Source organism: Acipenser ruthenus, chromosome 18 (assembly GCF_902713425.1).
Source record: "Acipenser ruthenus chromosome 18, fAciRut3.2 maternal haplotype, whole genome shotgun sequence".
NCBI lineage: Eukaryota > Metazoa > Chordata > Actinopteri > Acipenseriformes > Acipenseridae > Acipenser > Acipenser ruthenus.
The window spans coordinates 32,360,953-32,383,955 of NC_081206.1; the positions used below are offsets into that span (position 1 = coordinate 32,360,953).

The 23,003-nt window shown below is 51.3% G+C and overlaps 2 protein-coding genes across 3 annotated transcripts; one reads left to right on the forward strand and one right to left on the reverse strand.

The window, feature by feature from the left end:
• Nucleotides 1-3,215: 3,215 nt before the first annotated feature.
• LOC117411881 (RNA polymerase II-associated protein 1-like) lies at nt 3,216-14,842 on the reverse strand. Of its 2 annotated transcripts, none has more exons than XM_058992042.1 (25): nt 14,659-14,842; nt 13,839-14,039; nt 13,591-13,742; nt 13,415-13,507; nt 12,917-13,088; nt 12,624-12,791; nt 12,138-12,335; nt 11,905-12,020; nt 11,620-11,718; nt 11,410-11,511; nt 10,867-11,034; nt 10,471-10,653; nt 10,226-10,360; nt 9,564-9,752; nt 8,893-9,050; nt 8,574-8,753; nt 8,111-8,306; nt 7,764-7,873; nt 7,254-7,449; nt 6,790-6,936; nt 6,298-6,440; nt 5,144-5,975; nt 3,966-4,142; nt 3,649-3,705; nt 3,216-3,517 (listed from the first exon to the last, which is right to left on the reverse strand). In XM_058992042.1, the coding sequence occupies exons 2-25, from the start codon at nt 14,029-14,031 to the stop codon at nt 3,380-3,382; spliced, it is 4,302 nt and encodes a 1,433-aa protein (XP_058848025.1). In that variant the 5' UTR covers nt 14,032-14,039; nt 14,659-14,842; the 3' UTR covers nt 3,216-3,379. The 2 variants fall into 2 exon arrangements, with proteins under 2 accessions (XP_058848025.1, XP_058848024.1); XM_058992041.1 differs by having other exon boundaries at nt 12,917-13,091.
• Nucleotides 14,843-16,127: 1,285 nt separating this feature from the next.
• Nucleotides 16,128-22,372, forward strand: LOC117417970 (transmembrane protein 151B-like). The gene is made up of 2 exons (XM_058992046.1): nt 16,128-17,190; nt 19,514-22,372. The coding sequence occupies exons 1-2, from the start codon at nt 17,086-17,088 to the stop codon at nt 21,080-21,082; spliced, it is 1,674 nt and encodes a 557-aa protein (XP_058848029.1). The 5' UTR covers nt 16,128-17,085; the 3' UTR covers nt 21,083-22,372.
• The last annotated feature ends 631 nt before the right edge of the window (nt 22,373-23,003 follow it).

The window sequence follows — 23,003 nt, forward strand, 5'->3', positions numbered from 1 at the left end:
ATTAGGACCTGCTGACATTCATTTAGTCAGAGAGGAGTCTGCGATCAGCCCCTCGCATTACAGTCTGCAGCTAGAGAGAAAGAGAGAGCTCCTCATTGAGGAGACAGAGACAGAGAGAGCTCTTCATTGAGGAGAGAGACAGAGAGAGCTCTTCATTGAGGAGAGAGACAGAGAGCTCTTCATTGAGGAGACAGAGAGAGCACTTCATTGAGGAGACAGAGACAGAGAGAGCTCTTCATTGAGGAGACAGAGAGAGCTCTTCATTGAGGAGACAGAGACAGAGAGAGCTCTTCATTGAGGAGACAGAGACAGAGAGAGCTCTTCATTGAGACCCCAGGACAAGACTGCAGCGTCAGTGTCCCACAGCGACCCCTGCTGGCTCGAGGAGAGAAGGCAGGCTGCAGTGTCAGGTGGTCTACAGTGCTTCTACTCTTCTGCTCCTGTGTACACAGTAAAGGCAGCACAGTGAAAGAATGAGAAAGCACAGGTAAGCACTGTGAAGCCCAGATAGCACACTATATTAACAAGCACAGCAACCCATCAAAGATCAAGCCCTGTGGCCCATCAGCGCTCATCCAGCTCCGAGTAGCTGACTGATCTCAAAACGTTGTCAAGTCAGGTTTTAAAGGATCCTAGTAATTCAGCATCAACAACATGGCTTGGTAACCCATTGCACCCCCTCACCACTCTCTGTGTGAAGAAGTGTCTCCTTCTTTCTGTCCAAAGTCTGTCTCCACTTTATTTCCAGCTGTGCATCCTCTGGTCCTGGTTTCGGTGCTGCATTTGGGAATCATCCTGGGAAATAATGCTGGGGAATCTATGACATGCAACACGGGATATCACGAGGTTTCAGTTTCAGGAGATTGCAATACAGAAAAGGGGTTACAGAACTGTTTTCTTTTCAAGAGTGATTGTGTTATGGCCTGGAGGGCCCCACCACTCCGGGTTACACAGGGTTGAAGTCATTGATTACTCTAGGACCTGGATGGATGTTTGATTGGTTCAGTGAAGCTATTGAGAACTGTGTTGGAGCAAAGACTCTAAGACTGTCTGGCCAGCTTTGCCCACTTTGCACTCTACAGGGAGCTTTCTTCTGATTTCATGGCAATGCATTTTTCACAGTTATCAGATATTCACAGAGAAGGGGGCACATGGTGTGAAATCGGGTCCTATTTGATCAACGCTCTGAACACATAGAGCACCAGAAGCTACACTTACACTGTGCAATTATTTCACTGATGGGGTGTAAAAAATTCCATTTGGGCGTCTGAAAATCGAGACTTGTCAGGTTTAGTCCTAAAACCAGAACCACTAACTGTACAGTAAAATAAATAAAGTACAGAATACTGGCCAGGAATACGCTCTTGTTCTCTGAGTGGAGAGGTGAAGACGGAGGGACACAGCCAGGCTGCCACACCGAGGGGAGTCATGCTTTGCTCAGTGCAGCTCCGGTTTGGGGTCTGTGATGAAATCATGCGCCACAGCCGGGAGAACAAAGAGCCTTCGATGGAATATTTGATCAGATGTTTTTCCTCAGTGAAGAAGCTGTGTGTTTGTTTAGCTTGCTCCTAAATCTGCCCAGCTCATCATATCATTTCAGAGTGAGAGTGAGAGGGGAGCAGGCAGGCAGGCAGCAAGCAGACAGCAGATTAAGCCCTGGAGCCTGAGGGCAAATCTTACTGCCGAGATCTGATTCGAATGAGCCACCACACGCCACGGCAGCAGCTCTGTCACCTCTGTCCCCATGAAGAAATACTGTCGTCTCTATAGAATCAGAAACAAACACGCCGCTATTGGTTCAGAAGCGGCTTCCTCATCTCATGACATTCTTCAGGGGGCCAGTGTAACTAGAGCAAGGTCTGCAAGATCAGCACTGGCAGAGGCTCTTATTGAAGCTGCAGCTGCTGCACTCAGCCCTGTGATAGCATGGAAAGTACTGGAGTCCAAGGAGAGAATGGTGAAGCACAGCCTGGCGAGGGATGCAGGAGAACATCTACAGTGTGGGGGTGTCAGGATGGGGGGTCCCTAATACCTGCTGCACAGGGAGAGTGAATCTACAGTATGGGGGTGTCAGGATGGGGGGGTCCCTAATACCTGCTGCACAGGGAAAGTGACTCTACAGTGTGGGGGTGTCAGGATGGGGGGTCCCTAATACCTGCTGCACATGGAGAGTGAATCTACAGTGTGGGGGTGTCAGGATGGGGGGGTCCCTAATACCTGCTGCACAAGGAGAGTGAATCTACAGTGTGGGGGTGTCAGGATGGGGGGTCCCTAATACCTGCTGCACAGGGAGTGTGAATCTACAGTGTGGGGTTGAAAGGATGTGGGGTTACACTAGCTAGATGTTTCAAGACTTTTTGCTGCTGTTGTTTTTAATTATAATGCATGCGGTATGTTTTTAATGATCTTTTTATTGGTGGGGGGGTGGTATGCTTTTTGAATTGTGTTAGTATGAGTTCTGAATGTTAAACATTTCCATGCTTTGTCCAGTGTGTTGATTCCAGTACTATGCGGCTTGCTGTCTGGTTGGGAGTGCACATGGAGATGTGTAATAACAACAGGAATGTTTCCTGGCTGGCCTCAGGCTCTACCATGGCAATGAGACAAAGCAAGCTCCTCTCACAGTGCAGGGCAGCAGCAGCATTCAGACTGATCCGTTATTGAAGTGGATTTATTCAGGGGAGGTATGAATGAGGACCGCAAAAAAAGTTCCTCTTGATCCACATAGCAAGAATAACTCTCCAACTCAGACTGAAGGAAACGATCTGTCGTGTGTTTATCTTGAGGTACACGCCTCAGGAACAGCAGTCCCCAACATGTACAGCTAGTCGGACCCATAATAAACACGTCACAGGGAACGGAGCTACACAGGGTTATAAAATATCTTTATTAGGGCTTCTGGTACGTGCTCATACACAGAACAGGGGCTTGACACTGCCTCCCCCCACTGTGCAGAATAAGCACCCCTCCCTCTCTCACACAGCTCCTCCGTCCCTCCCTCCCTCTCTCACACAGCTCCTCCGTCTCTCCCTCCCTCTCTCACACAGCTCCTCCGTCTCTCCCTCCCTCTCTCTCACACAGCTCCTCCGTCTCTCCCTCCCTCTCTCACACAGCTCCTCCATCTCTCCCTCCCTCCCTCTCTCACACACAGCTCCTCCCTCCCTCTCTCACACAGCTCCTCCGTCCCTCCCTCCCTCCCTCACAGCTCCTCCCTCCCTCCCTCCCTCCCTCTCTCTCACAGCTCCTCCGTCTCTCTCACACAGCTCCTCCGTCTCTCCCTCTCTCTCACACAGCTCCTCCGTCTCTCTCACACAGCTCCTCCGTCTCTCCCTCCCTCTCACACAGCTCCTCCGTCTCTCCCTCCCTCCCTCACTCTCTCTCACACAGCTCCTCCGTCTCTCCCCAGCACGGTGCTCAGTCTCTTGTCCCTGATTGGAGGGAGCTGCTCGTACATTTCGAACCCCAGCTCGGAGTCGCCTCGGGGTAGCTTGAAAAGGAGCAGGTGAGTCCTCAAAACCTGGGAGAGAGGGAGGGAGAGGGGGTGTTGAAAAAGACTCTCCACTTTCAATTTGTATGGTATTTGTTACTGTAACAAATACCATAGCCCCATCCCACCTATCCCAGAATGCACCAGAGCCCCTCCCTCACCTCATCAGTCAGGAAGTAGGTCTTCCTCAGCAAGCCTCTCCTAGCAGTGTCCACTTTCTGTAGAGAAAGACACACTCAGCGATCAGCCATCAGAACAATCCACAGCAAATCAAAGTGTCACATCCTGACAGTTTAAGTTAGCTTTGAACAAACATATATTCCAGACACTGGACTTGTAAGACAAGCAGAATGCCCCATGAACACACATGGAGTGCTGTGTTTATTTCACTCATGGGGACGGCCAGTACTGGTGGAATAGCCACAGCGCCCGTGTCCTGGGTGTTCTGGGGTGTCACCCTGGGGTATCGCGGGGGTACCTGCGGTGCGGGCTCCTGTGAGAAGAGGAACGTGTTGAGGTGTGAGATGGCCACAGCGTACAGCACGGGACACCAGGCCCTGCGCAGAGCTCCCATCACCAGAGCACGGAAGTACAGCTGCAGCAGAGACAGGGAGTCCTCCGGGGGGGAGGTGAAGAGCTGCAGGGGGACCGGGAGCTGGAGAGAGCGAGAGAGAGAGAGGCACAGCCGGGTCACAACACAGAAAGAGACTCTGTTAGATTAACAATAATTCATATCTATCTATCTATCTATCTATCTATCTATCTATCTATCTATATAGATATATATATATATATATATAGATATATATATATATATACACTCAAAAACATCCTAGATTTGAACCTTTCCTTCCCAATAGCTTTAATAGATTAGTCAACAAATGAAAGAGGAGAAAGTCCAGAGCTAGTCTCAGGAGGTACACTGTACATAACTGCTAGAGCTGATCCCCCCGACAGCTCCCTTGCTGTTCTTAATGAGAAGCACGACTGCCCGTATTAAACTTCATCATCAGATTACTCAACTGCCCACTCGGAATGGCGCCATATTCTTTGGTGGACTGGGTTCTGCGTTACTGTACCAGTTAAAACCACAAGAGCACTGGGGCGAGAGTCTTTACCAGGACAACAGTCCCTTCACACTGCCGAGCTGTGCCTTCTCATCCTCACCCGCCTCTCAAGTGTTCACGGCAATGAATCTTTTCAAAGAATGCTTTTTCTTCTCATATTTATAGTGCACATTATAAATAACCGTCCATTATTAAGCAGTTCCAAAGACAGCTCTGGCTTTTTTGAATGGCTATAAAATTCTCTTGATTTATGATGCCATTCAATTCCCCACGCTGTTACGAGAGAAGACCTGCCAGAATGAGGTTCCACACAATCTTACTGTTCCCTGATAGAGGACTCCAAGCTGTCCGCTGTATTCTATTGGGGGGGGGGGGGGGGGGTTCCACCCTGTTAAAAATCTGATTTCTTCCCCCTCCCCTGAATGAACCTCAGCTTGGACCTGGTAAACACCTCACCCCACCCCAGGTGTAATTCACACAGGGGTAAGGGTGCCTATGTCCCTTTTCATTAACAGTTTTTTTAACCTATAGAAACCACCCCCATGCTTTTGAAAATCGCAGCCCTGCCCCCCCTCCCCCTCACCCTCACCTGCGCCAGCGTGACCCCCAGGGACCGCAGGAGCCCCACGTGCTCCCCAAACACGGCCAGCCGCAGCTCCGCACTGAACCTGCGCTGCAGCGGGATGAGCAGGAAGCACCCGAACAGGGGGTCCCCGAATGAGACCGCCTCGAACTGGGCCAGCAGGGTGGAGTACAGGTCCTGGAAGGAGGCCAGGCCAGGAGGCGGGGAGCCGGGGAAGCCCAGGTCCAGCGCTGCCAGCTGGGGAGGGGAGCAGAGCGAGCGCAGCACTGCCCATCCATAGCGCTGCACGGGGGGCTCCAGGAACAGGTCGCTGCCGCACAGGAACAGGCAGGCCAGTCGGCACAGCTTGGCAGCAGGAGACACAGCCTTCCCCCCTCCCTCCCTCCAGAGCTCCAGGACCAGCAGCCACTGCAGGCAGCGGACCGCCGACTCCACAGAGGCAGGGGGCAGGGTCTCCACAGCACAGCCCCTGGACTCGGCCTGCCCGGCGCGCTCGTACAGGGTGACCAGGGGCAGGAACGGCCAATCAGATGGCAAGGCGGGACCGGAGAGGGGGGGGAGGAGCTGGGACTGAACGAAGGGGGTGCAGCCCAGGTAAGATTCCCGGGACCGGAGCACCAAGGGCTCTAGCTGGGACAGGTGAGTCAGGTAGCAGCTACGCAGGGAGGGCAGGTGGGAGTACGCCTCGCGGAGCAGTGCGCCCAGGGAGGAGCTAGGGGAGGAGCTAGGGGAGGGGTCTGGCTGGGAGGCAGGGAGGGGGGAGGGGTCAGAGTGGCTTTCTTTCAGGTGAAGTAGCTGATTCAGGTCTGCAGCTTCAGGGCCTCCACAGCGCCCCTCTCTGGAGAAAAAAGAGAAAAGAAAATAAGGGAATGGGGGGTTAAATATTCCATTTCGTTTCTATAGTTTAGTACAATTAACTACGTTTAGGCGTTCATTGAAAGTTTAAACTAGCGCTAAATTCATGTGGTGTGTTTGTTAGTTTTTTTCTTTTTTTTAATATTCAGATTTTATTTTTGCTTCACATCAGTTGCTGTCAATATCATTATTATTATCATTATTATTATTTTGGTATCTCTTTCTCTCCGAGACAGGAGCATGAGATTATATACGAAACCAAAAGATTATTAGCAGGACTGTTCTCCAGCCAATGAGAGACTCACGGGATGAAGTCAGGATTAAAGGTCAGAGTGGACAGGAGGTCGTGTGCCAGGTGTTCGCTGCCCGGCAACAGCCGCGGGAGCATCGCCAGGACAACCTGGTGGTAGAGTGAGGCATGCTGGGAAACTGCAGCGTGCACTGGGATCTGAAACACAGAGGGGAGAATACCAGTCTAACCAGTAAGCAATCCCAGTTCACCCAGTTGGAGCAGCACAGTCAAAGCTCAATTCCAGTTCTTAAACACAATTGTTGTCGTTGCTCTGTTTACTTCACTCTCCCAGTTTAGTTTCATGAAAGCTGCAGATAGACAGACAGTGTCTCACAAGCAATGTCAGTGTTACACCACGACAGAATTCCAGTCAATCTCATCTGATATGATACCAGCCATTAGCAGGTCTCACAGTCCTACAGGAAAGCAGCTCATATTATGGTCACCGTGTATTTGTTTGTTATTTTTAGTGCTGCTCCCTCCCAGTTGAAGGAGAGCTACGCACCAGTCTGGCAGCCAGTTTGAGCAGCAGGTACTGCAGGTGGTATTCATGTCTCAGCAGCCAACCGCTGGAGAGAGACAGTGGGGGCGTGGCTTCACAGCAGGAGCGCAGGTAACCAATCACAGCTTCCGAGAGGAGGAGTGGAGAGAACTGGGGAAAGAGAGACGGAGATCCATACCTAGAGTTCTCTAGTAGTACAGGAAATATAACTTCACTCAAAAACAGCAGAGCAGTAAACCAATCTAATACACTAATGCATATACCTATGCCCACATTTATTCATATCCAGGACACAACACTGACTCTGTTAGTTAAGATAGTAGACTATCCTGTAAAGTTACTCAGTGATGAACCAGTGAAATAACCTGCTTGTGTCTAAATGTTTCTTTGGAATAACTTCCCAGGGTGACGTGCATGCAGTAGTATTTCTCATCAGCAGGTGGCGCTGTGGTCTGTCTCATGCGTACCTTTCCTGCCAGCCCCCTGTGCGTGGAGGCCATGGCGTGGAGAAGGTAGCAGAGACCCGTCAGCAAGGGGAAGGGAGACTGGGAGCCAGCCAGGCTGAGCGCGGGCTTCCCTCCACAGCAGCTGAGGCAGGGGAGGCTGGGGATGGACTCCGGGCCTGGGGAGCAGGAGTTGGGGTTACACAGCGCTGAGCAGGACCTGAAACACAGACAGACACACAGACACGCAGACAGACAGCCAGACACGCAGACAGATAGCCAGACACATGAATACAACATTAACTGGGGTCTGCATAGTTTCCACAGGTCTCAGTAAATTGTGACTTCAGTCCTGTGTTAAAGTGGACTCAGTGTTGTGGTGAGAGAGAGACAGGCCTTGTGACACTTCCAGGCACTATTCATTCACCATTTACTTCCACTGCAGTACAGCTTCTCTTTCTTGCTTGCGTTTTTCAATCAGGGGTCCCCCAGGATTCAGAATCTCAAAAGAGGGGTTCAGGGGTGGGTCCTCACCTGAGCTCACTCATCATGCTGCGCACGGCCTGATGGGATAGCAGGGGCTCGAGGACCTCCGAGGAGAGAGACTCCATCTCCTGGAGAGAATGGACCGGCTGGAACGAGCTCTGAGGGGAGTTGGTTAGTATAGATGTAAGGGTTAATATCTTTAACAGGGTTTCCATAGCTCTGCCAGGTTTCTCTCTGCGTGCGCCTGCTTCTACAATGCTGTTGCATCGCCATCTAGTGACGAGCGGCTAATAAAATATGACAGAAACTTCAGGAATGTAGGAACGTAGGAACTCCCCCTCCACCCCACCCCACCCCCTCCAAACCCTCCCCCTCAACCTGCCCCTCCCCCTCACCTGTGCTGGGAGCTGTGTGTAGAAGCTCCCCAGGTACAGCAGGATTGCAGTGCTCAGTCTCTGAGCTCCTTCCCTCAGGAGGGGGTCAGACAGCCCCCCCACACAGCTCTTCAGAGAGCCCACCAGGAAGGGACGGAGCCCGGTCACATGACTCCACTCCACCGGGGGTGGGGGAGGCGAGTCACTCTCGGGGTTACTGTAGCAACAGAAATGGTGACATGCAAAGGCTGACTCGGCTCAAAAGACACACGCATACAGAGAGACTAATATAGACACATACAGGCAGACACACACACACACAAAGAAATACAGACAGAGACAGAAAAACACATACAGACAAAACAAAGAGACAGAGACACAATTACAATCACACTGACTTGCAGACACAGGCAGAGACACACACACACTCACACACTCACACAGACAGACACTCACTCACTCACTCCCTCACTCCCTCCCTCACCGCGTCTGCTCTCGCTGCAGTTCCTCCTCGCTGCCCGCGGTGAGTGTGATGTTGGTGAGCAGGCTGACCAGGGCCTCGGCTCTGTGCAGGGACAGAGTGTGCAGGGGTTCCTCAGGGTCTGGCGGGGTCACCAGAGAGGGGACACACTGCAGGGCCCTCACCAGGATGGGGTAAAGCTCCCTGTGTCAATGAGAGGGGGCAGGGGATTGATCTCATTATCAAACTCCTCACCGGTCCCAGGTATCTCACGCCACTGCCTCAGTGCCTCCCTCCTGTCTCAGGCATACCCCCTCCCTCTCCCCCTCTCTGTGTGGTGTACCTGTACAGGTCGCAGGCCTGCCCGTACCCTGCCGCGATGCTCCACAGCCTCAGTGCCTCTGTGCTCAGCCTCACTGCCTCGCGGGGCTCCAGCAGCAGGTCTTGGGGCTCCAGGGCCAGGTAGCGGGACAGCCTCTCACGCAGACCCAAGCTGTTCAACTGAGACACGAGCACACACTGTATTCAACACACCTCCAACACAGACCCCAAATTCACATGAACAAACACTTTAAAAACAGACTTTCTTTTTTACTGTTCAAGTCTGTGTTTCGGTCTGAGTCTGTGTGTGCATGGTTGTGTGTGTGTCTGTCTGTCTGTCAGTATGCATGTTTTTGTGTGTTTGTCTGTCTGCCTGTCCAGCTGAGCCTGTGGCTCTGTGTATCTGTCTGCATGTGTGTGTAGTCTGTGTGAAGCTGTCTGCCTGTCTATCTGTGTATGTCAAATAATGTATGTGTGTGTGCTCTGTCTGTCTGTCTGTCTGTCTGTGTGTGTGTGTCTGCGTGTCTGTCTGTATGACGGTACGGGCTCTGTGTATGACTGTGTGTCTGCGTGTCTGTATGGCTGTGTGCTCTGTCTGTATGACGGTGAGGGCTCTGTGTATGACCGTGTGTCTGCGTGTCTGTCTGTATGGCTGTGTGTTCATTCCCAGTGCTGCGGCAGTCCTGCTCTCACCAGCCTGGCACACGCGTGTCTCCCGGAGCACGCCAGCACTCTGACCAGCTTCATCGCCGCGGCGACGGGCAGCCCGTGTGCGGTCTCCAGGGTGAGAGGGCCGCCAGGGGGGGCAGGGGGGTGCGGGGTCCAGGAGCAGGGCAGGAACTCGGACAGGATAGTCTGCATCAACCGCGGGGCGTCCAGGACCTGAGAACACCAGAGCAGAAGCACAGCAAAGAGTAATGAAGCACAGCAACAACATGCTAAAGCAGAGGAAAGCATTGTAAATGCAGAGAGGCACGGCAAACCAGAGGAAGCTCTGGTAAATGCACAGCATAACCATGGGAAAGCAAGGGAAAAGTGCAAACTTCCTGTGCAAATGTACCGTAGTAAACGGTATCTGATCATCTGAACTAAAATCAACTACGAAGCTGGGATAGCGAGCGCTCAGTTTATATATGAATCAGACATTGCTAGCTGATCACGTCACTTCATCAAGGGAATGAGGACATTACAGTCTTCTGAGTGGATGAAATCTGAGACAGGTTGTTAAGGTTGTTCTGGATGCTAATAAAAAGTCAGAGAAGTCTCGCTTCTGCTCGGAGTCTGACTTCAGCTGAAACTTCAAGTCACTCAGCTTGGCGTCAGATTGCTGACCGGTTCTGGATGGGTCTCTGTACCTGACTGGCCGAGGCGCTGGAGTGACGGGCGATTCGGGTCAGGACCTCCAGAACATCCTGGACCACCCTGGGACCGGGCCGGACCACCTCCAGAATATACCTGAGCCGAGCCAGAACCTGCATCTTCAACAGGGCCTGAGGAGAGAGAGAGAGAGAGAGAGATGAGGAGTGAGGGATGAGAGAGAGACAGAGAGACAGGGGGGAGAAAGGGGGTGTGAAAGACCACAGTGTGGGGGCGCCGTCACCTTGATGAGGTCTGTCCTGGCCACGTCGTGATCGGCTCTCCTTTCCTCCTTCTTCTCCGCTGCCACCTTCACCCCTTCCTCCTCCTCCCCCTCCTCCTCCTCATCTTCCTCAGGCTTCTCTGAGGGGAGGAGAGGGAAGGTGGTGCTGCCCTGCAGCCAGGAGAAGGTACTGTCCAAACACTCCTGAGAGAAAGAAGGGAAAGAGAATTGTGATGGAGTCACTGTAACTACATTGTAATTACACATGTCCACTGTTAAGTACTGTAGAGCGCAGCCTGAATTAACAGGCGCGGGTCAAAGGGACTCGGCTCCAATTCTTCCTTGTTTGACCAGGATATGAACTCACGGCACGCCATCCCAAGCACAGCTCCAATCAAATGCTTCCCCAAATCCTACCTCGTCGTCGGGGGCAACCAGCAGCGCCCAGAGAGCGTGCACCGCGGCCGCCATGACCCCCCCCACCGAGTCGTCCAGCGAGAAGCGCAGCAGGAAGAGCAGGCCGGCGTCCAGCAGAGTGGACAGGACACTGCCTCTGAGCGACGAGGCAAAGTGACCAGAGCGAGCCTGAGGAGAACAAGCAGGGTTAGAGAACATCTACAGAGAGAGAGAGAGAGAGAGAGAGAGAGACACAGAGAGGTAGAGAGACACAGAGAGGCAGAGAGACACAGAGACAAACACATACAGAGACAGACCCAGGCACACACAAGTCACGCTCAGAGGTCTGATGAATCTGTAACTTGTATTATTTTGACCGACTTCTCATATGTGACCCTGTATTACCGAGAGGTCTGCAAGGTTAACAGGGTTCTTTCAGCAGTACAGCTACAGCTACAATACCCTACCATAAAGGGTCTATGGATGAACTGACCACACATTTACCAAAGAAACAGACTTCTGCAGGTCAAGAATGACGATTGGCTGAGCAGTTGTCATGGTTACCTTGTGCAGGATGCGCGCGAGCGTGGTGAGAGCGAGGCTGCGCTGCCGAGTCACCTGACTGCGAGAGAGGTGGAACAACTCCTGGAGGGAATAGCCAGCCAGCTGAGGAGTGAGAGGAGAGGGAGGGGAGTAACACAGTGTTACAGTATTAGAATCTGCACAGGATAAACACACAGCTCTTTGTGGATCTGAATCCCTGCCCTGCCTCACCTGCGGCTCCTCTCCGTGATGGTGCAGCCCCAGGTGAGGGGGCAGGTCAGCCTCCGGGGGGATCAGAGAGCCGGAGAAATCGAAGCGGGCCTGCATCGCCTGGGGGGGAGGGGAGGCAGCACACAGTGAGACTCAACAAGGAACCCAACAAACATTCTCTCCAACACTAGAGAACAAACTCTCTCTCTCGTCTCTCCCTCGCCCTCCCTAACAACTCTCCTCACCTCTCGTTACCCTCTTCCGTTTCTTTCAGTCTCCCTTCCTCCCCAATCCTCCTCTCCTCACCTGTCTCGTTCCCCTCTTCCTGGGTTTGGGCAGGTCTTTGATCCACTCCAGTTTCTCGGGCTCCAGCTGGTTCATGTGTACCCAGCCCTCCTGGGGCTTCACTGGCAGGTCTTCCACTGAAAACACATTCACCCACTCCCTGAGTTACCGACTTCATTCAATCTTTCATCATTCACTCATCGGACAGCCTCTGTGCACGCTTTCTATTTCACTGTGCTCTATTACACTTTTACCTGTGATTGGAGGTTCAGATTCTTTGTCCCGCCCCTCGGTGTCAGAATCCATGTCTATTGGTCCTTCCTCTGTATCGGACAACGTGGGCTCTGTCTGTGTGTCCATCTGTCCCTCTGTTCCTCCGTCCTCCTGGGACCTGGCTGGACCCAACACATCCTTGGACTTCTTGGACTTGACGAAGGAGATTAGCCTGGGGTCTGCAGGACAGAGACAGACAGACAGACAGGCTGGCATGATACACAGACACACAGACAGCATACCCGCCCCCTATTCAAGGGACTGGGAAAACATTCTCAAGAGTGTTAGTACCATACATCCCCCGGTGTGATGCAAATGCAAAACTACAGCAGAACAACTGATGAAATCCTCCACTGTACACGCATGCAAGAACAGAAGTGTACCAGACAGACAGAGGGACAGTCTCCTCCACATGTGCTCAGCCCGGGGATGTTCTCACAAGCTTCCTGAACTCCTCAGTGACTCACCCAGCTGAGCCAGCAGCCTCCCCTGCTCCTGCAGGATCTCTGCCTTGGACATGCCCCTGAGCCAGGCCTCGTTCTCCAGGTGGATCTGCCTCGCCGCTGTGAGGCCCCCCGGACCCCCCAGACCCTGTCCTGAGACCAGCCTCGGAGCACCCCCTCCGAGCGGGGCCCCTGAAACACACAGTGGAATAGAAACACACACACACACCTCAGTACTGCGCTGCATGTTGAATACTCTTTCCTACAGACCTCTGTACAGCTCTGCAGTATTAATGGAGTGAGGAGTGGAGGCTTACCGAAGCTCGGGTTCGAGTCAGTCTGATGTGCTTGCATCTTCTCTGACAGAGGCGGGGCTAACTTCTGACCTGTGATCCCTGCTGGAGCATCATTCTGGGAAGGCTCACTGACCACATTCGCTGTCCGAGCGGCGATATTCTGAGCAAAGATACTCCTTCTAGGGACAGAGGCCTGCTGGGATATACACAAAGAGGGAGGTCTGATAATACACAGACACACACACACACACATAAACACACACATAAACACAGATAGAAAGACACAGACAGAAAGACAGACAGACAGACAGACAAACACACACACACACACAGACAGAAAGACAGACAGACAGACAAACACACACACATAGACAGAAAGACAGACAGACAGACAGACAGACACAGACAGACAGAAAGACAGAAACAAACACAGACACAGACAGAAACAAACACACAGACACACATACACAGACAGGCACACAGACACAGACAGGCACACACACTGATGCAAACTCTTACCTGCTCTTTGACCTCTGACCTGTGGAAGACTTTGGGAAACGGGGCCCCAGTGAATGCTGGGAAGGACACAGGAACCGCACTCGTGTCATGCTCCTAGTTCGAGGGAGTGAGAGAGTGAACTTCAGTGTCAATCCCAGAATACACTGCACAACGCCTGCCCCTCCACTGTCACTCACAATGATCCTGGACAGCACGGCAGTGAGGTGGGGGTCCTCTCGATCGAGCCTCTCCGCAGGGTCGTCCTTCTCAAACCTCACGCGATCTGAGCGGAACCGAGACTTCTTCTGGGGGAGTGCGGGGGTGAGCGGGGGAGGCTGCTCCGGGAACTCTGAGGGGGTCAAACACAGACAGTGTCAGAGCGGTGCTGCAGATACACACACACACAAGCTCTCCGGCTGCTGTGACTGTGTTACACTCCCTGTACCGTCCATGCTGACGATGTCCCTCGTGGCCCCCAGCTCAGTCTCTCCCGCTGGGGTTCTGGTTCCAGGTTCTCCTCTGCGCTTGTCGGGCCTGCGGACCACCTGCACCCCCGGCTCACCCCCCGAGGCCAGGAACCGGTCCTGGTACCGGAGCAGGTCCTCCTCCGAGTCCCCGGGCTTGGGCCGGCCCAGCATCACTCCTCCTGTGGGGCGAGGAGCAAATACTTCAATACTGCATATTCCAAACTGAAGTGCAAAACATACGCAAAGAATCTCCAACATGAGACTATAAAAGTTGGAAGGGCTCAAGGCATAAGACTCCCATTGCATTGCAGCTTATTCCAGTCCAGATTTTACTGTGAGACTAATTCGGCACAGTGTACAGGTTACAAGCACGACGTGTGTGTAAATATCCCCACTGTAAAGCATGGAATGGACCGAACTGCTGTGCAATAGCACGGCTTCTCTATATATAAAGATCGAGTCAATACAGAATTATTACTGCTGGACAGTTGTGTTTAGTTTTGCAACTACAGTGTCATCATGATATCTAATATTAGTACCGCTGTCACACATGCCCCTTCTTATAATAACACAATACAGTTTACAACTCACGGATAGTACAGACCCAGTCACGGATAGTATTACAGAAGCAGTCTGTGTAAGTTACTATAAGTAAGTACACTAAAGCAATTCAAACAAACATGCTGAGTCAATGTACATGTTCGACTTAGCTAGAATACAACACAGCGTGCACAGCCACATCTCAACCCGGTAACAAAGCACGATACGTGCATTCACAGGAGTCTGCAAAACATTCACCTTTAGCTTCCTAGTTTATTGAAATGACAGATTCCGCTGCACTCGAAGACTTTCTTTTCACGCAACCAAACTCTTCAGAGAAAACACAGTCCTACCAACGATCAATTCAGCGTGGGTCCGGCACTTCTGCCCCGCACTGGTGACACACTTCCGTCGTAAACTGCTGGTCTACTTCCGCCCCTCACTCGTGCCGCGGAGGGAGGGGGTGAGGTAGGGTGGTGTATAATGACGTCATCGGCTTTGGCAAGCATGCTGCTGCTGACAGCGCGGAAAGATCTGGCAAGCATGTGTGCTGCGGCGGGAGTTACATTGCGCTGTATGCGCATATGAAACGCTCAGTGTAGGATTCAATTCAACAATGTTGCACCGGTTACATATCTACACTACGAATCAGAGGATATATATATATATATAGATATATACACTTTAACAAAATCTACAGGTCCACACATTATTTTATTGTTTTTGAAATGTAATGTTTAAACAAAGAGTCAAAATGAATTCGTTCATTATATTATAGAAAAGCGTTGCTGCAGTCGATTTGTACATGTTATCATTTGAGTGTAGATAATGCCTCTGCCTTCTTCCAGTACTGCAAGGCCATATGTCATCGATTAAATCACGTGGCCGCTCCCTTATCCCTGTTCATATCAATTAAAACGCCTCGGAGTTCAGATATACATGTTCGTATGGCTGCGTCGTTAATGTAATGGCTCAGCGTTGGTATGTATATACTCTGCTGCTTTTCATTTTGAGACTCCGCCACAGCCACAAACACCAAAAAAAGTTTCTGAAGCGATGTAGCGGTGCCGCCCCTGGCTCTGTCCAGCTCGGTCATGGGGGGGGGTCGTTATTACAAATTGAAACAGCACCACACTGCTCACCCTGCTCCGCGGCGCACTGTCAAGTTGTGAACCCACCCAATCGTTACCGGTCACTAAGAGCTGAAAATGACTCGAACCAAAACTGAAATAATATGTATTTGAATTCGTGTCTGGAAGAACCGACCTCCAGGCGTCAGAATCAAATAGAACCAAGCCAGGGTCGAACGGTGCTTCAGCACCCTGGATAGCGCCTGGGTATGGCGGGACGACACTCCAGGATATCTATCTGTCTGTCTGTCTATCTATCTATCTATCTATCTATCTATCTATCTATACTGCTGTAGGATCTCTGTAGGAACGATTCTGAACACAGCGTGGCTTCCCTAACGTAATCCTTAATCGATAATCGATTTACTTAATTAGCTAATGAAGTAATGAATTGCGTTCAATTACTTATACTTCAGTGCTCTGCTGTTCATTGCAGCTTTAGTGTTTAATGTCTTAAGGGTCCTCATTCAGAAACTGCCCTGTTCCTGCCCACATTCGACATGGTGAACATCACAGCCGCTTCAGTCTTCATCGAACTTATATTATCCAATCCTAGCTTCCTGGGACGTTCCGGGTTGCATTTGCAATAATATGATAAGCTCTCGATTGTATGCAGACCCTTTTCGTACTCTTTCAGGTACAGCACTGTGGTATAATAACTGGATTAGGAGGACCCTCTGTTTAGAAAACGAGCGAACGCTGCATCAGCATGTAACAGTACAGCGCTCAGGTATTTCTCAACGCGAATGCAATGAAGATGCTGCTCACTTCACTTGGCCACATTGCCGGGCTGCCAGAGCCCGGAGTGCATTGCACAACACTGCAGAGATGAGCTGCGCTGCTTGGCGGGTCCTCGCGTTTCGGGTGCGCTTGTATCTGTGCAGAAGGCAGGGGGCGAGCACTGCTTTTTTAATTGTCAGTGCTGTTGATGCTGCAGAGCAGAACGAGACAAGCAGCTTGTGAAGACGGAGTGAAGGGGGGGCGAAGACAGTGTGCTCAAGGACAGTCGTGACTGGATTGTTATTGTATCGCACTTTTATATAGAGGCTATCCGAGGTGAAGCAGCGCGATTTACATGTGGGAGTGAGACATTAACACAAGAGGCGCGTTGCAAACACGAAATTGACAAGTACAATAGTTTGCCGCAGCCCTGTGTTCCTCTGCACCGCACACACCCTGCGAGGGTGTTTATTTGTGTATTTATTGAATCGTTGATCTATTCATTTATCCTGTGCCGCGGGCAATGGCGTGTGGATGTTGCTTCTCACCGTGGCTCATAATCTGCAACAGACCTTCTGCAATGTTGCGGGTTTACCTTTCATTCTCCTTCTCTGCCGTCCTTGACCTTGTCGGATCTCCTCTTTGCAGCCCCTCCTCGCCCGCCGTGATGGGAGCACCTTAAGCGGGTATCCCGTCCTCCTTGGCTCCTGACCAGCGGCGGAGGCGGAGGCTGCAGTTGCTTCTTGGGAGGGGAGAGGAGCCTGGATAGGAGAGCGGGGGAGCGGGAGGTTGTCTCGTATCCACCGAGCTGCTCTGCAATGACCCAGGAAGCAGCATGCTCTCTCCCGAGTTGGAAACCGAAACTGCGGCAGAAGACACGGCCCCCAGCACCCCGAATGGAGAGGAGGATATCCCGGCTGGCACTGATGTGCTGGAGGAGGTGAGATATACAATTGCAACGCACACCCATATCTATACCACATCCAGCCCACACATCAGCACAATCCTGGGCTCGGTGTCTGAATCCACATTATGTGAGCCAAGGCAAAGTGTTCTGCAGGCATTGTCCCACAGTGATTGTGTTGCTGTTTTAACACCGCGTTGTGTATCATTGTATAGGAAAGCTTACTTCTTTAAACCTCTCCATTCAAGTAAGCACCTTGAATAACATGCACACAACCAAACTATACAAGTTCAGTGCAGATGTATTCCCAGCAGGCTACAGCATAATGTATATTTGCAGTCCTGTGTATCAGTGCGTTGTGAATGAGTAAAGCACAGGCATGCATCTCCTGCATGGCACTGTGGATGCAGCAGGTATGGGGACAGTTAGTTCTTAAAGGGGTGGTTAACCCTTTAGCAGCCACAGTTAAAGGGGGCATGTGCCAAGTTACACTGCTACTTTATGACAACCTTTTGACATTTTTGGAACCTTAAATCCTTTCCAAAAAAGCTACTTCCCAAGAAAAAAAGGAGCTATTGATTCTAAAAACGGGGTGACTTCCTCTAAACTGCACATGGGAGAGCTATGCAGTGAATGGAGGTGTCATATCTGATTAGCTCTCACTACTCTAACTCGTTTAACCAGGCTCTTCCCTCTCCTAACCACAGCGCTTTCTCACACGTGTTTCCAAGTCCAGGATGTCACAGCGTCGGGATCATTAAGAGCCTTGGACTGTAAGTCAGACGCAGCCCCTGAGCATTGATTACCTGTGTGACTGGCAGCCAGTGTAATGAAGCAAGGACAGGGTTAATCTATTAACTCAGTGTGGTTCTTGTTAGTAAACTGGCTGCAGAACTTAAATAGCTGAAGCCTTGACACGATTAAAAACAATCTTGTTTATAAACCCTTTCATTTCAGTGCAAGATAACTCAAGCTAGCTTGGACTCACATTGATGGCATCCGTTATAATTCAAGCATTAAATGTCATTTCTACATTTCCCTTATTATATTTGACGGTGTCTTTCTGAGCGGCTCTCAGTTCTGTGGCTCCAGTTATTGCTATTTTGTGCCAGGACAGAACTTGCTTCTTTATTCTGTTCTGTCATGTGACCTTTCCACCCTGTAGAGTTTAAAGTTCACATTGTCACATGACCTGAATGGAATGAGGAAGGTTATTCGGTGCTGGGCACGTCGGGTTCTTCAGATAAGTTCTGATAACTTCATATTGAAGCAACAGACCCAGAACCACTCGGAGTGATTGAAGCGAAACACCGTCAGATAGGGAAGGAAGGGGAATCTAAAAGGGCAATTCAACCGGCATTTGAAACTAGCTGCTCTAAATTATTTGTAAGTGTTGCCTGGCTGGCATCGGAATGGATTGCCAGTCCTTGCCTGTTTGGAGGCTGTTGACAGGTACTGATCAGCCTCTGATTAGTAGTTTCCTTTCTGTCTGTATTGATCTTGGGTGCTTAAGTAATTAGGAAGGTGCCTGCACTGCTCAGCACAGCTCAGCACAGCTCAGCACAGCTCAGGGAAAATGCGTCTGTTGAAAGGGAGAAATGCATCGCAGAGCAGAACGTGGTCATTTACTGATTGCTGCTGCAAGCTCACAGTACACGTTGATTAGTGTGGGTGTGTGTGTGAAGTTTACTGTGGTATACCACGGGGAAAGAAGAGCAAGGTGTAGTGAAGCATGAAAACCAACCGGCTGGCTTGCGAAACATACTGTAACCTGAGCCAAAACTTATAAAAAACGTTCAACTGTTCCTTTCAATAACGCCGTATGATATCCTGTTGCTTACACACACACATGCATGCACGCAGACACACACACACACACACATACACACACACACACACACACACACACACACACACACATGCATGCACGCAGACACACACACACACACACACACACACACAGAGTAGATCTACTGTTCACTATCTTCACCAATAAAACAAAACCTAATTCTCTTTTAAGAATCTGCTCAATTATTTAGCTTACAGGTAGCCTTTTTAAAAATCAAACAGCTTGCAATGGCCTGTGTGGGTAATATATAAACTAAGAGTTTACTGCACTATAGTATAGTGTAGTGTAGTAAACTAGAAGAAGGCTGCAGGCTGTTACAGAGACTAAAGAAAGTGCTCAGTTTGCTTGCCTTCTTTTCTCTCTTTTTCTAACCCCTTACCTCCCCCTTTTCTCTCCTCCTTGCTCTCCCCTCTCCCCCTTTCCTTCTCTGTACTATTCCTCTCCCTCCCCTCTCTCCCTCTCCCTCCTCTCCCTCCTCTCCCTCCTCTCCCTCTCCTTCTCTGTCCACAGCAGCGGCCGGTGAAGCAGTCCCTGGGTGCCTCCATGTGTCGGGAGGCTCACTGGCGGTGCCTGCTGCTGTCCCTGCTCCTGTACAGCTGCCTGGGCACGGTGGCATGGTGCCAGATCACCGGACTGGGCTTCTCCTCCTCCTCCACTAGCTCCTCCACGCAGCGCCCCCCTTCCCTGGGGTCCCTGCCCATGCGAGGGGGCAGCTCGGGCATGCCGGAGCGGATCAGGCCCTACGACACCAGGCCCTGCGGGGAGGGCTACGTGTACATCCCGCTGACATGCATGCTCATTCTGTACGCTGTGTACCTGGCGGAGTGCTGGCACTGGCGGCTGCGCTGCGGGCTCCAGTGCAGGGCGGACGTGGAGAGCGTGTACGACAGGGTGCTGCGCATGCGGCAGGCGCGGCCCTGCGTCTGGTGGAAGGCCATCAGCTACCACTTTGTGCGCCGGACAAGGCAGGTGACCCACTACCGCAACGGGGAGACCTACACCACCATGCAGGTCTACCACGAGCGGGTCAACACCAACGTGGCCGAGGGGGAGTTCGACTACAGCCACTGCGGAGGGGTGCGGGACCTGTCCCGGGACCTGCGGGGGCTCGAGGAGCACACAGTGACCAGGCTGCGCTTCACCAAGTGCTTCAGCTTCGCGGGGGCCAGGGCGGAGAGCGCCTATCTGAGCCAGCGCCATCGCTTCTTCACCCAGACCGAGGGGCTGGACGAGTACATGGAGGCACGGGAGGGCATGCAGCTGAAGAACGTGGACTTTAAGGAACAGCTCATGGCTTACGTGGACCTCGACCGGCCCCCCTGGTACGCCTCCCCTGCTGCCTTCTGGCTGGCCACCCTCCTCCTCCTGTCCTGGCCCCTGCGCGTGCTCGCGGAGTACCGCACCGCCTTCGTGCACTACCGCGTGGAGAAGCTCTTCGGGCTGGAGTATGAAGAGGGCTCCCCCTCGCCCGAGGACCAGGAGGAGCTGCGGCTGGGTGGGGGAGTGGAGCGGAGTCGGCTCCCCCGGGCGGAGACAGTCGACAGCACGGAGCTGGAGTGGCATATCTGCTCCAACCGGCAGCTCGTCCCCAGCTACTCCGAGGCCATGCTGATGGACCTGGCCGGCTCCCAGAACGGCTTCCTGAGAGGCAGCTTCCCGGGCCGCAGCTACGGGACTCTGGTGCAGGACTGCGAGAGCTGCTTGCGGGAGGGAGGCGGGAGGCAGTGTGGCGGCGCCGGGAGCTCCAGCTGCTCCTCCATCTTCTCCCGGCACAGCCTCAGCTCGCGGCTCTCGCAAGACACGGCGCGGTTCTCGCTGTGCCGCATGCACGGCTCGAGGCGCACGATGGGGCTGTGGAGGAGCCGCAGCAGCACGCTGACGGCCGAGCGCTGCTGCCTGGACGAGGCCTCCTGCTGCCGCTCCTACTCCAGCCAGCTGGCCCTCAACGACAGCCCCCCCACCTACAGGGACGCGCACTTCTTCCCTGTGCTCATCGTGCACTGCCCCGAGGGGGGCTCCGGGGAGGGGCGCAGATACTACATCCGCAGGGGGTCCTGCTGCCTCGAGACTGCCCTCTGACCCCCGAGCCCCTCCTCCCTGTACCGCTGGAGGGTACACCTCAACTGGTACAGCAGGAGTTCATTTCAGAGACCTTCGCCTCTCTCCCTCTCGACCTTCCTGAAAGACTAGAGGCACGTTCAGAATCATTCAGAATGAAGTGGCTCTTCATTGCTGACCTGCACTGTATTGTAAAGGGCAATTGGACAGAGATTTAACCAGGAGACCACTGGACATTTACACAGGGTACAATTGAACAGACATCTCTAATTAGGAGATAGTTTAGATCATATATAGATATCTGCCACCTGAGTTACTTGGTTAAAGGGACAGAGAGAGTCTGCCAGGGGACTTGTCTTTGAGACCCCCCCCCCACTCATATCCCTCCAATCCTCAGCGCCCCTCAGCGCCCTGCCTGCCCTCCTCATTCCTTATCAGTGGGCATTCATTCCAAACCAGCTCTGGATAGAGATCCTGTCCCAAGAGGAGCCTGGCAGGCAGGCTGTGACTTTGGGATGATCCTTTGGTATAGCAATACTTAACTCTAATCACCTGCATGTAAGAATTCAGCTTGCATTGAGATTGACATTGAGATTCCCATTCAAACAGAACTGCAGTCGTATCAGAGGACTGCAGGGCTTTCCAAGAAAGACAAATGCAACGTGTTTAATTGTCTGACTTGAAGAGCAGCTTGAGGGGGGTGGTGTGAAGAATCACAGGTAAATGACAGGACCTTGCCTCTTGAAGCTCCTTATTAATCCTGCCCTGTAAAATCAATGACTATGAAAATGACTTTTAGCATGAGGCAAGGCCAGTAATTTAAAGGAAGGTAGCGTGAAATGACACAGCCTTTGTTTATGATGGGGGAGGGCACAGGGTGGAGACAGCTGACCTGTACTTCCAGATTGCATTCCCAATGGCAGTGACTGTTACAAGTGAACCCAATAAACTCTCTGGAACAACTGGAGTCTTTCTTTCTTTCTTTCTTTCTTTCTTTCTTTCTTTCTTTCTTTCTGTCATAGACCAATACAGCATTGCTGGCTGTTCAACCCTTACTCCTGTTAGCTGTATAATATAATATTATTTTGACCTATTCTTCAGTTTTATTTTTACTTTAATTTAGAACATTACAAATATTTAAAACCTTCAAATATTCAAAACACAGGAAAAAAAACATTTAAATCCTGATGCTGCAGTGTCATATCCTCATGTATTTAAATCCTGATGCTGCAGTGTCATATCCTCATGTATTTAAATCCTGATGCTGCAGTGTCATATCCTCATGTATTTAAATCCTGATGCTGCAGTGTCATATCCTCATGTATTTAAATCGTGATGCTGCAGTGTCATATCCTCATGTATTTAAATCCTGATGCTGCAGTGTCATATCCTCATGTATTTAAATCCTGATGCTGCAGTGTCATATCCTCATGTATTTAAATCCTGATGCTGCAGTGTCATATCCTCATGTATTTAAATCCTGATGCTGCGGTGTAATATCCTCATGTATTTAAATCCTGATGCTGCAGTGTCGTATCCTCATGTATTTAAATCCTGATGCTGCAGTGTCGTATCCTCATGTATTTAAATCCTGATGCTGCAGTGTCATATCCTCATGTATTTAAATCCTGATGCTGCGGTGTCATATCCTCATGTATTTAAATCCTGATGCTGCAGTGTCATATCCTCATGTATTTAAATCCTGATGCTGCAGTGTCATATCCTCATGTATTTAAATCCTGATGCTGCAGTGTCATATCCTCATGTATTTAAATCCTGATGCTGCAGTGTCATATCCTCATGTATTTAAATCCTGATGCTGCAGTGTCATATCCTCATGTATTTAAATCCTGATGCTGCAGTGTCATATCCTCATGTATTTAAATCCTGATGCTGCAGTGTCGTATCCTCATGTATTTAAATCCTGATGCTGCAGTGTCAT

Bases quoted from the DNA above. Each gene is read 5' to 3' on its own strand.
- LOC117411881 (XM_058992041.1), bottom strand. From the start codon at position 14,031: ATGCTGGGCCGGCCCAAGCCCGGGGACTCGGAGGAGGACCTGCTCCGG. The intron at 10,361-10,470 runs GTGACGGCGCCC...CTCTCTCCTCAG, and splicing joins CCAGGACAGACCTCATCAAG to GCCCTGTTGAAGATGCAGGT. The intron at 9,753-10,225 runs GTACAGAGACCC...TGGTGTTCTCAG, and splicing joins CCAGCGCCTCGGCCAGTCAG to GTCCTGGACGCCCCGCGGTT.
- LOC117417970 (XM_058992046.1), top strand. From the start codon at position 17,086: ATGCTCTCTCCCGAGTTGGAAACCGAAACTGCGGCAGAAGACACGGCC. The intron at 17,191-19,513 runs GTGAGATATACA...CTCTGTCCACAG, and splicing joins GCACTGATGTGCTGGAGGAG to CAGCGGCCGGTGAAGCAGTC.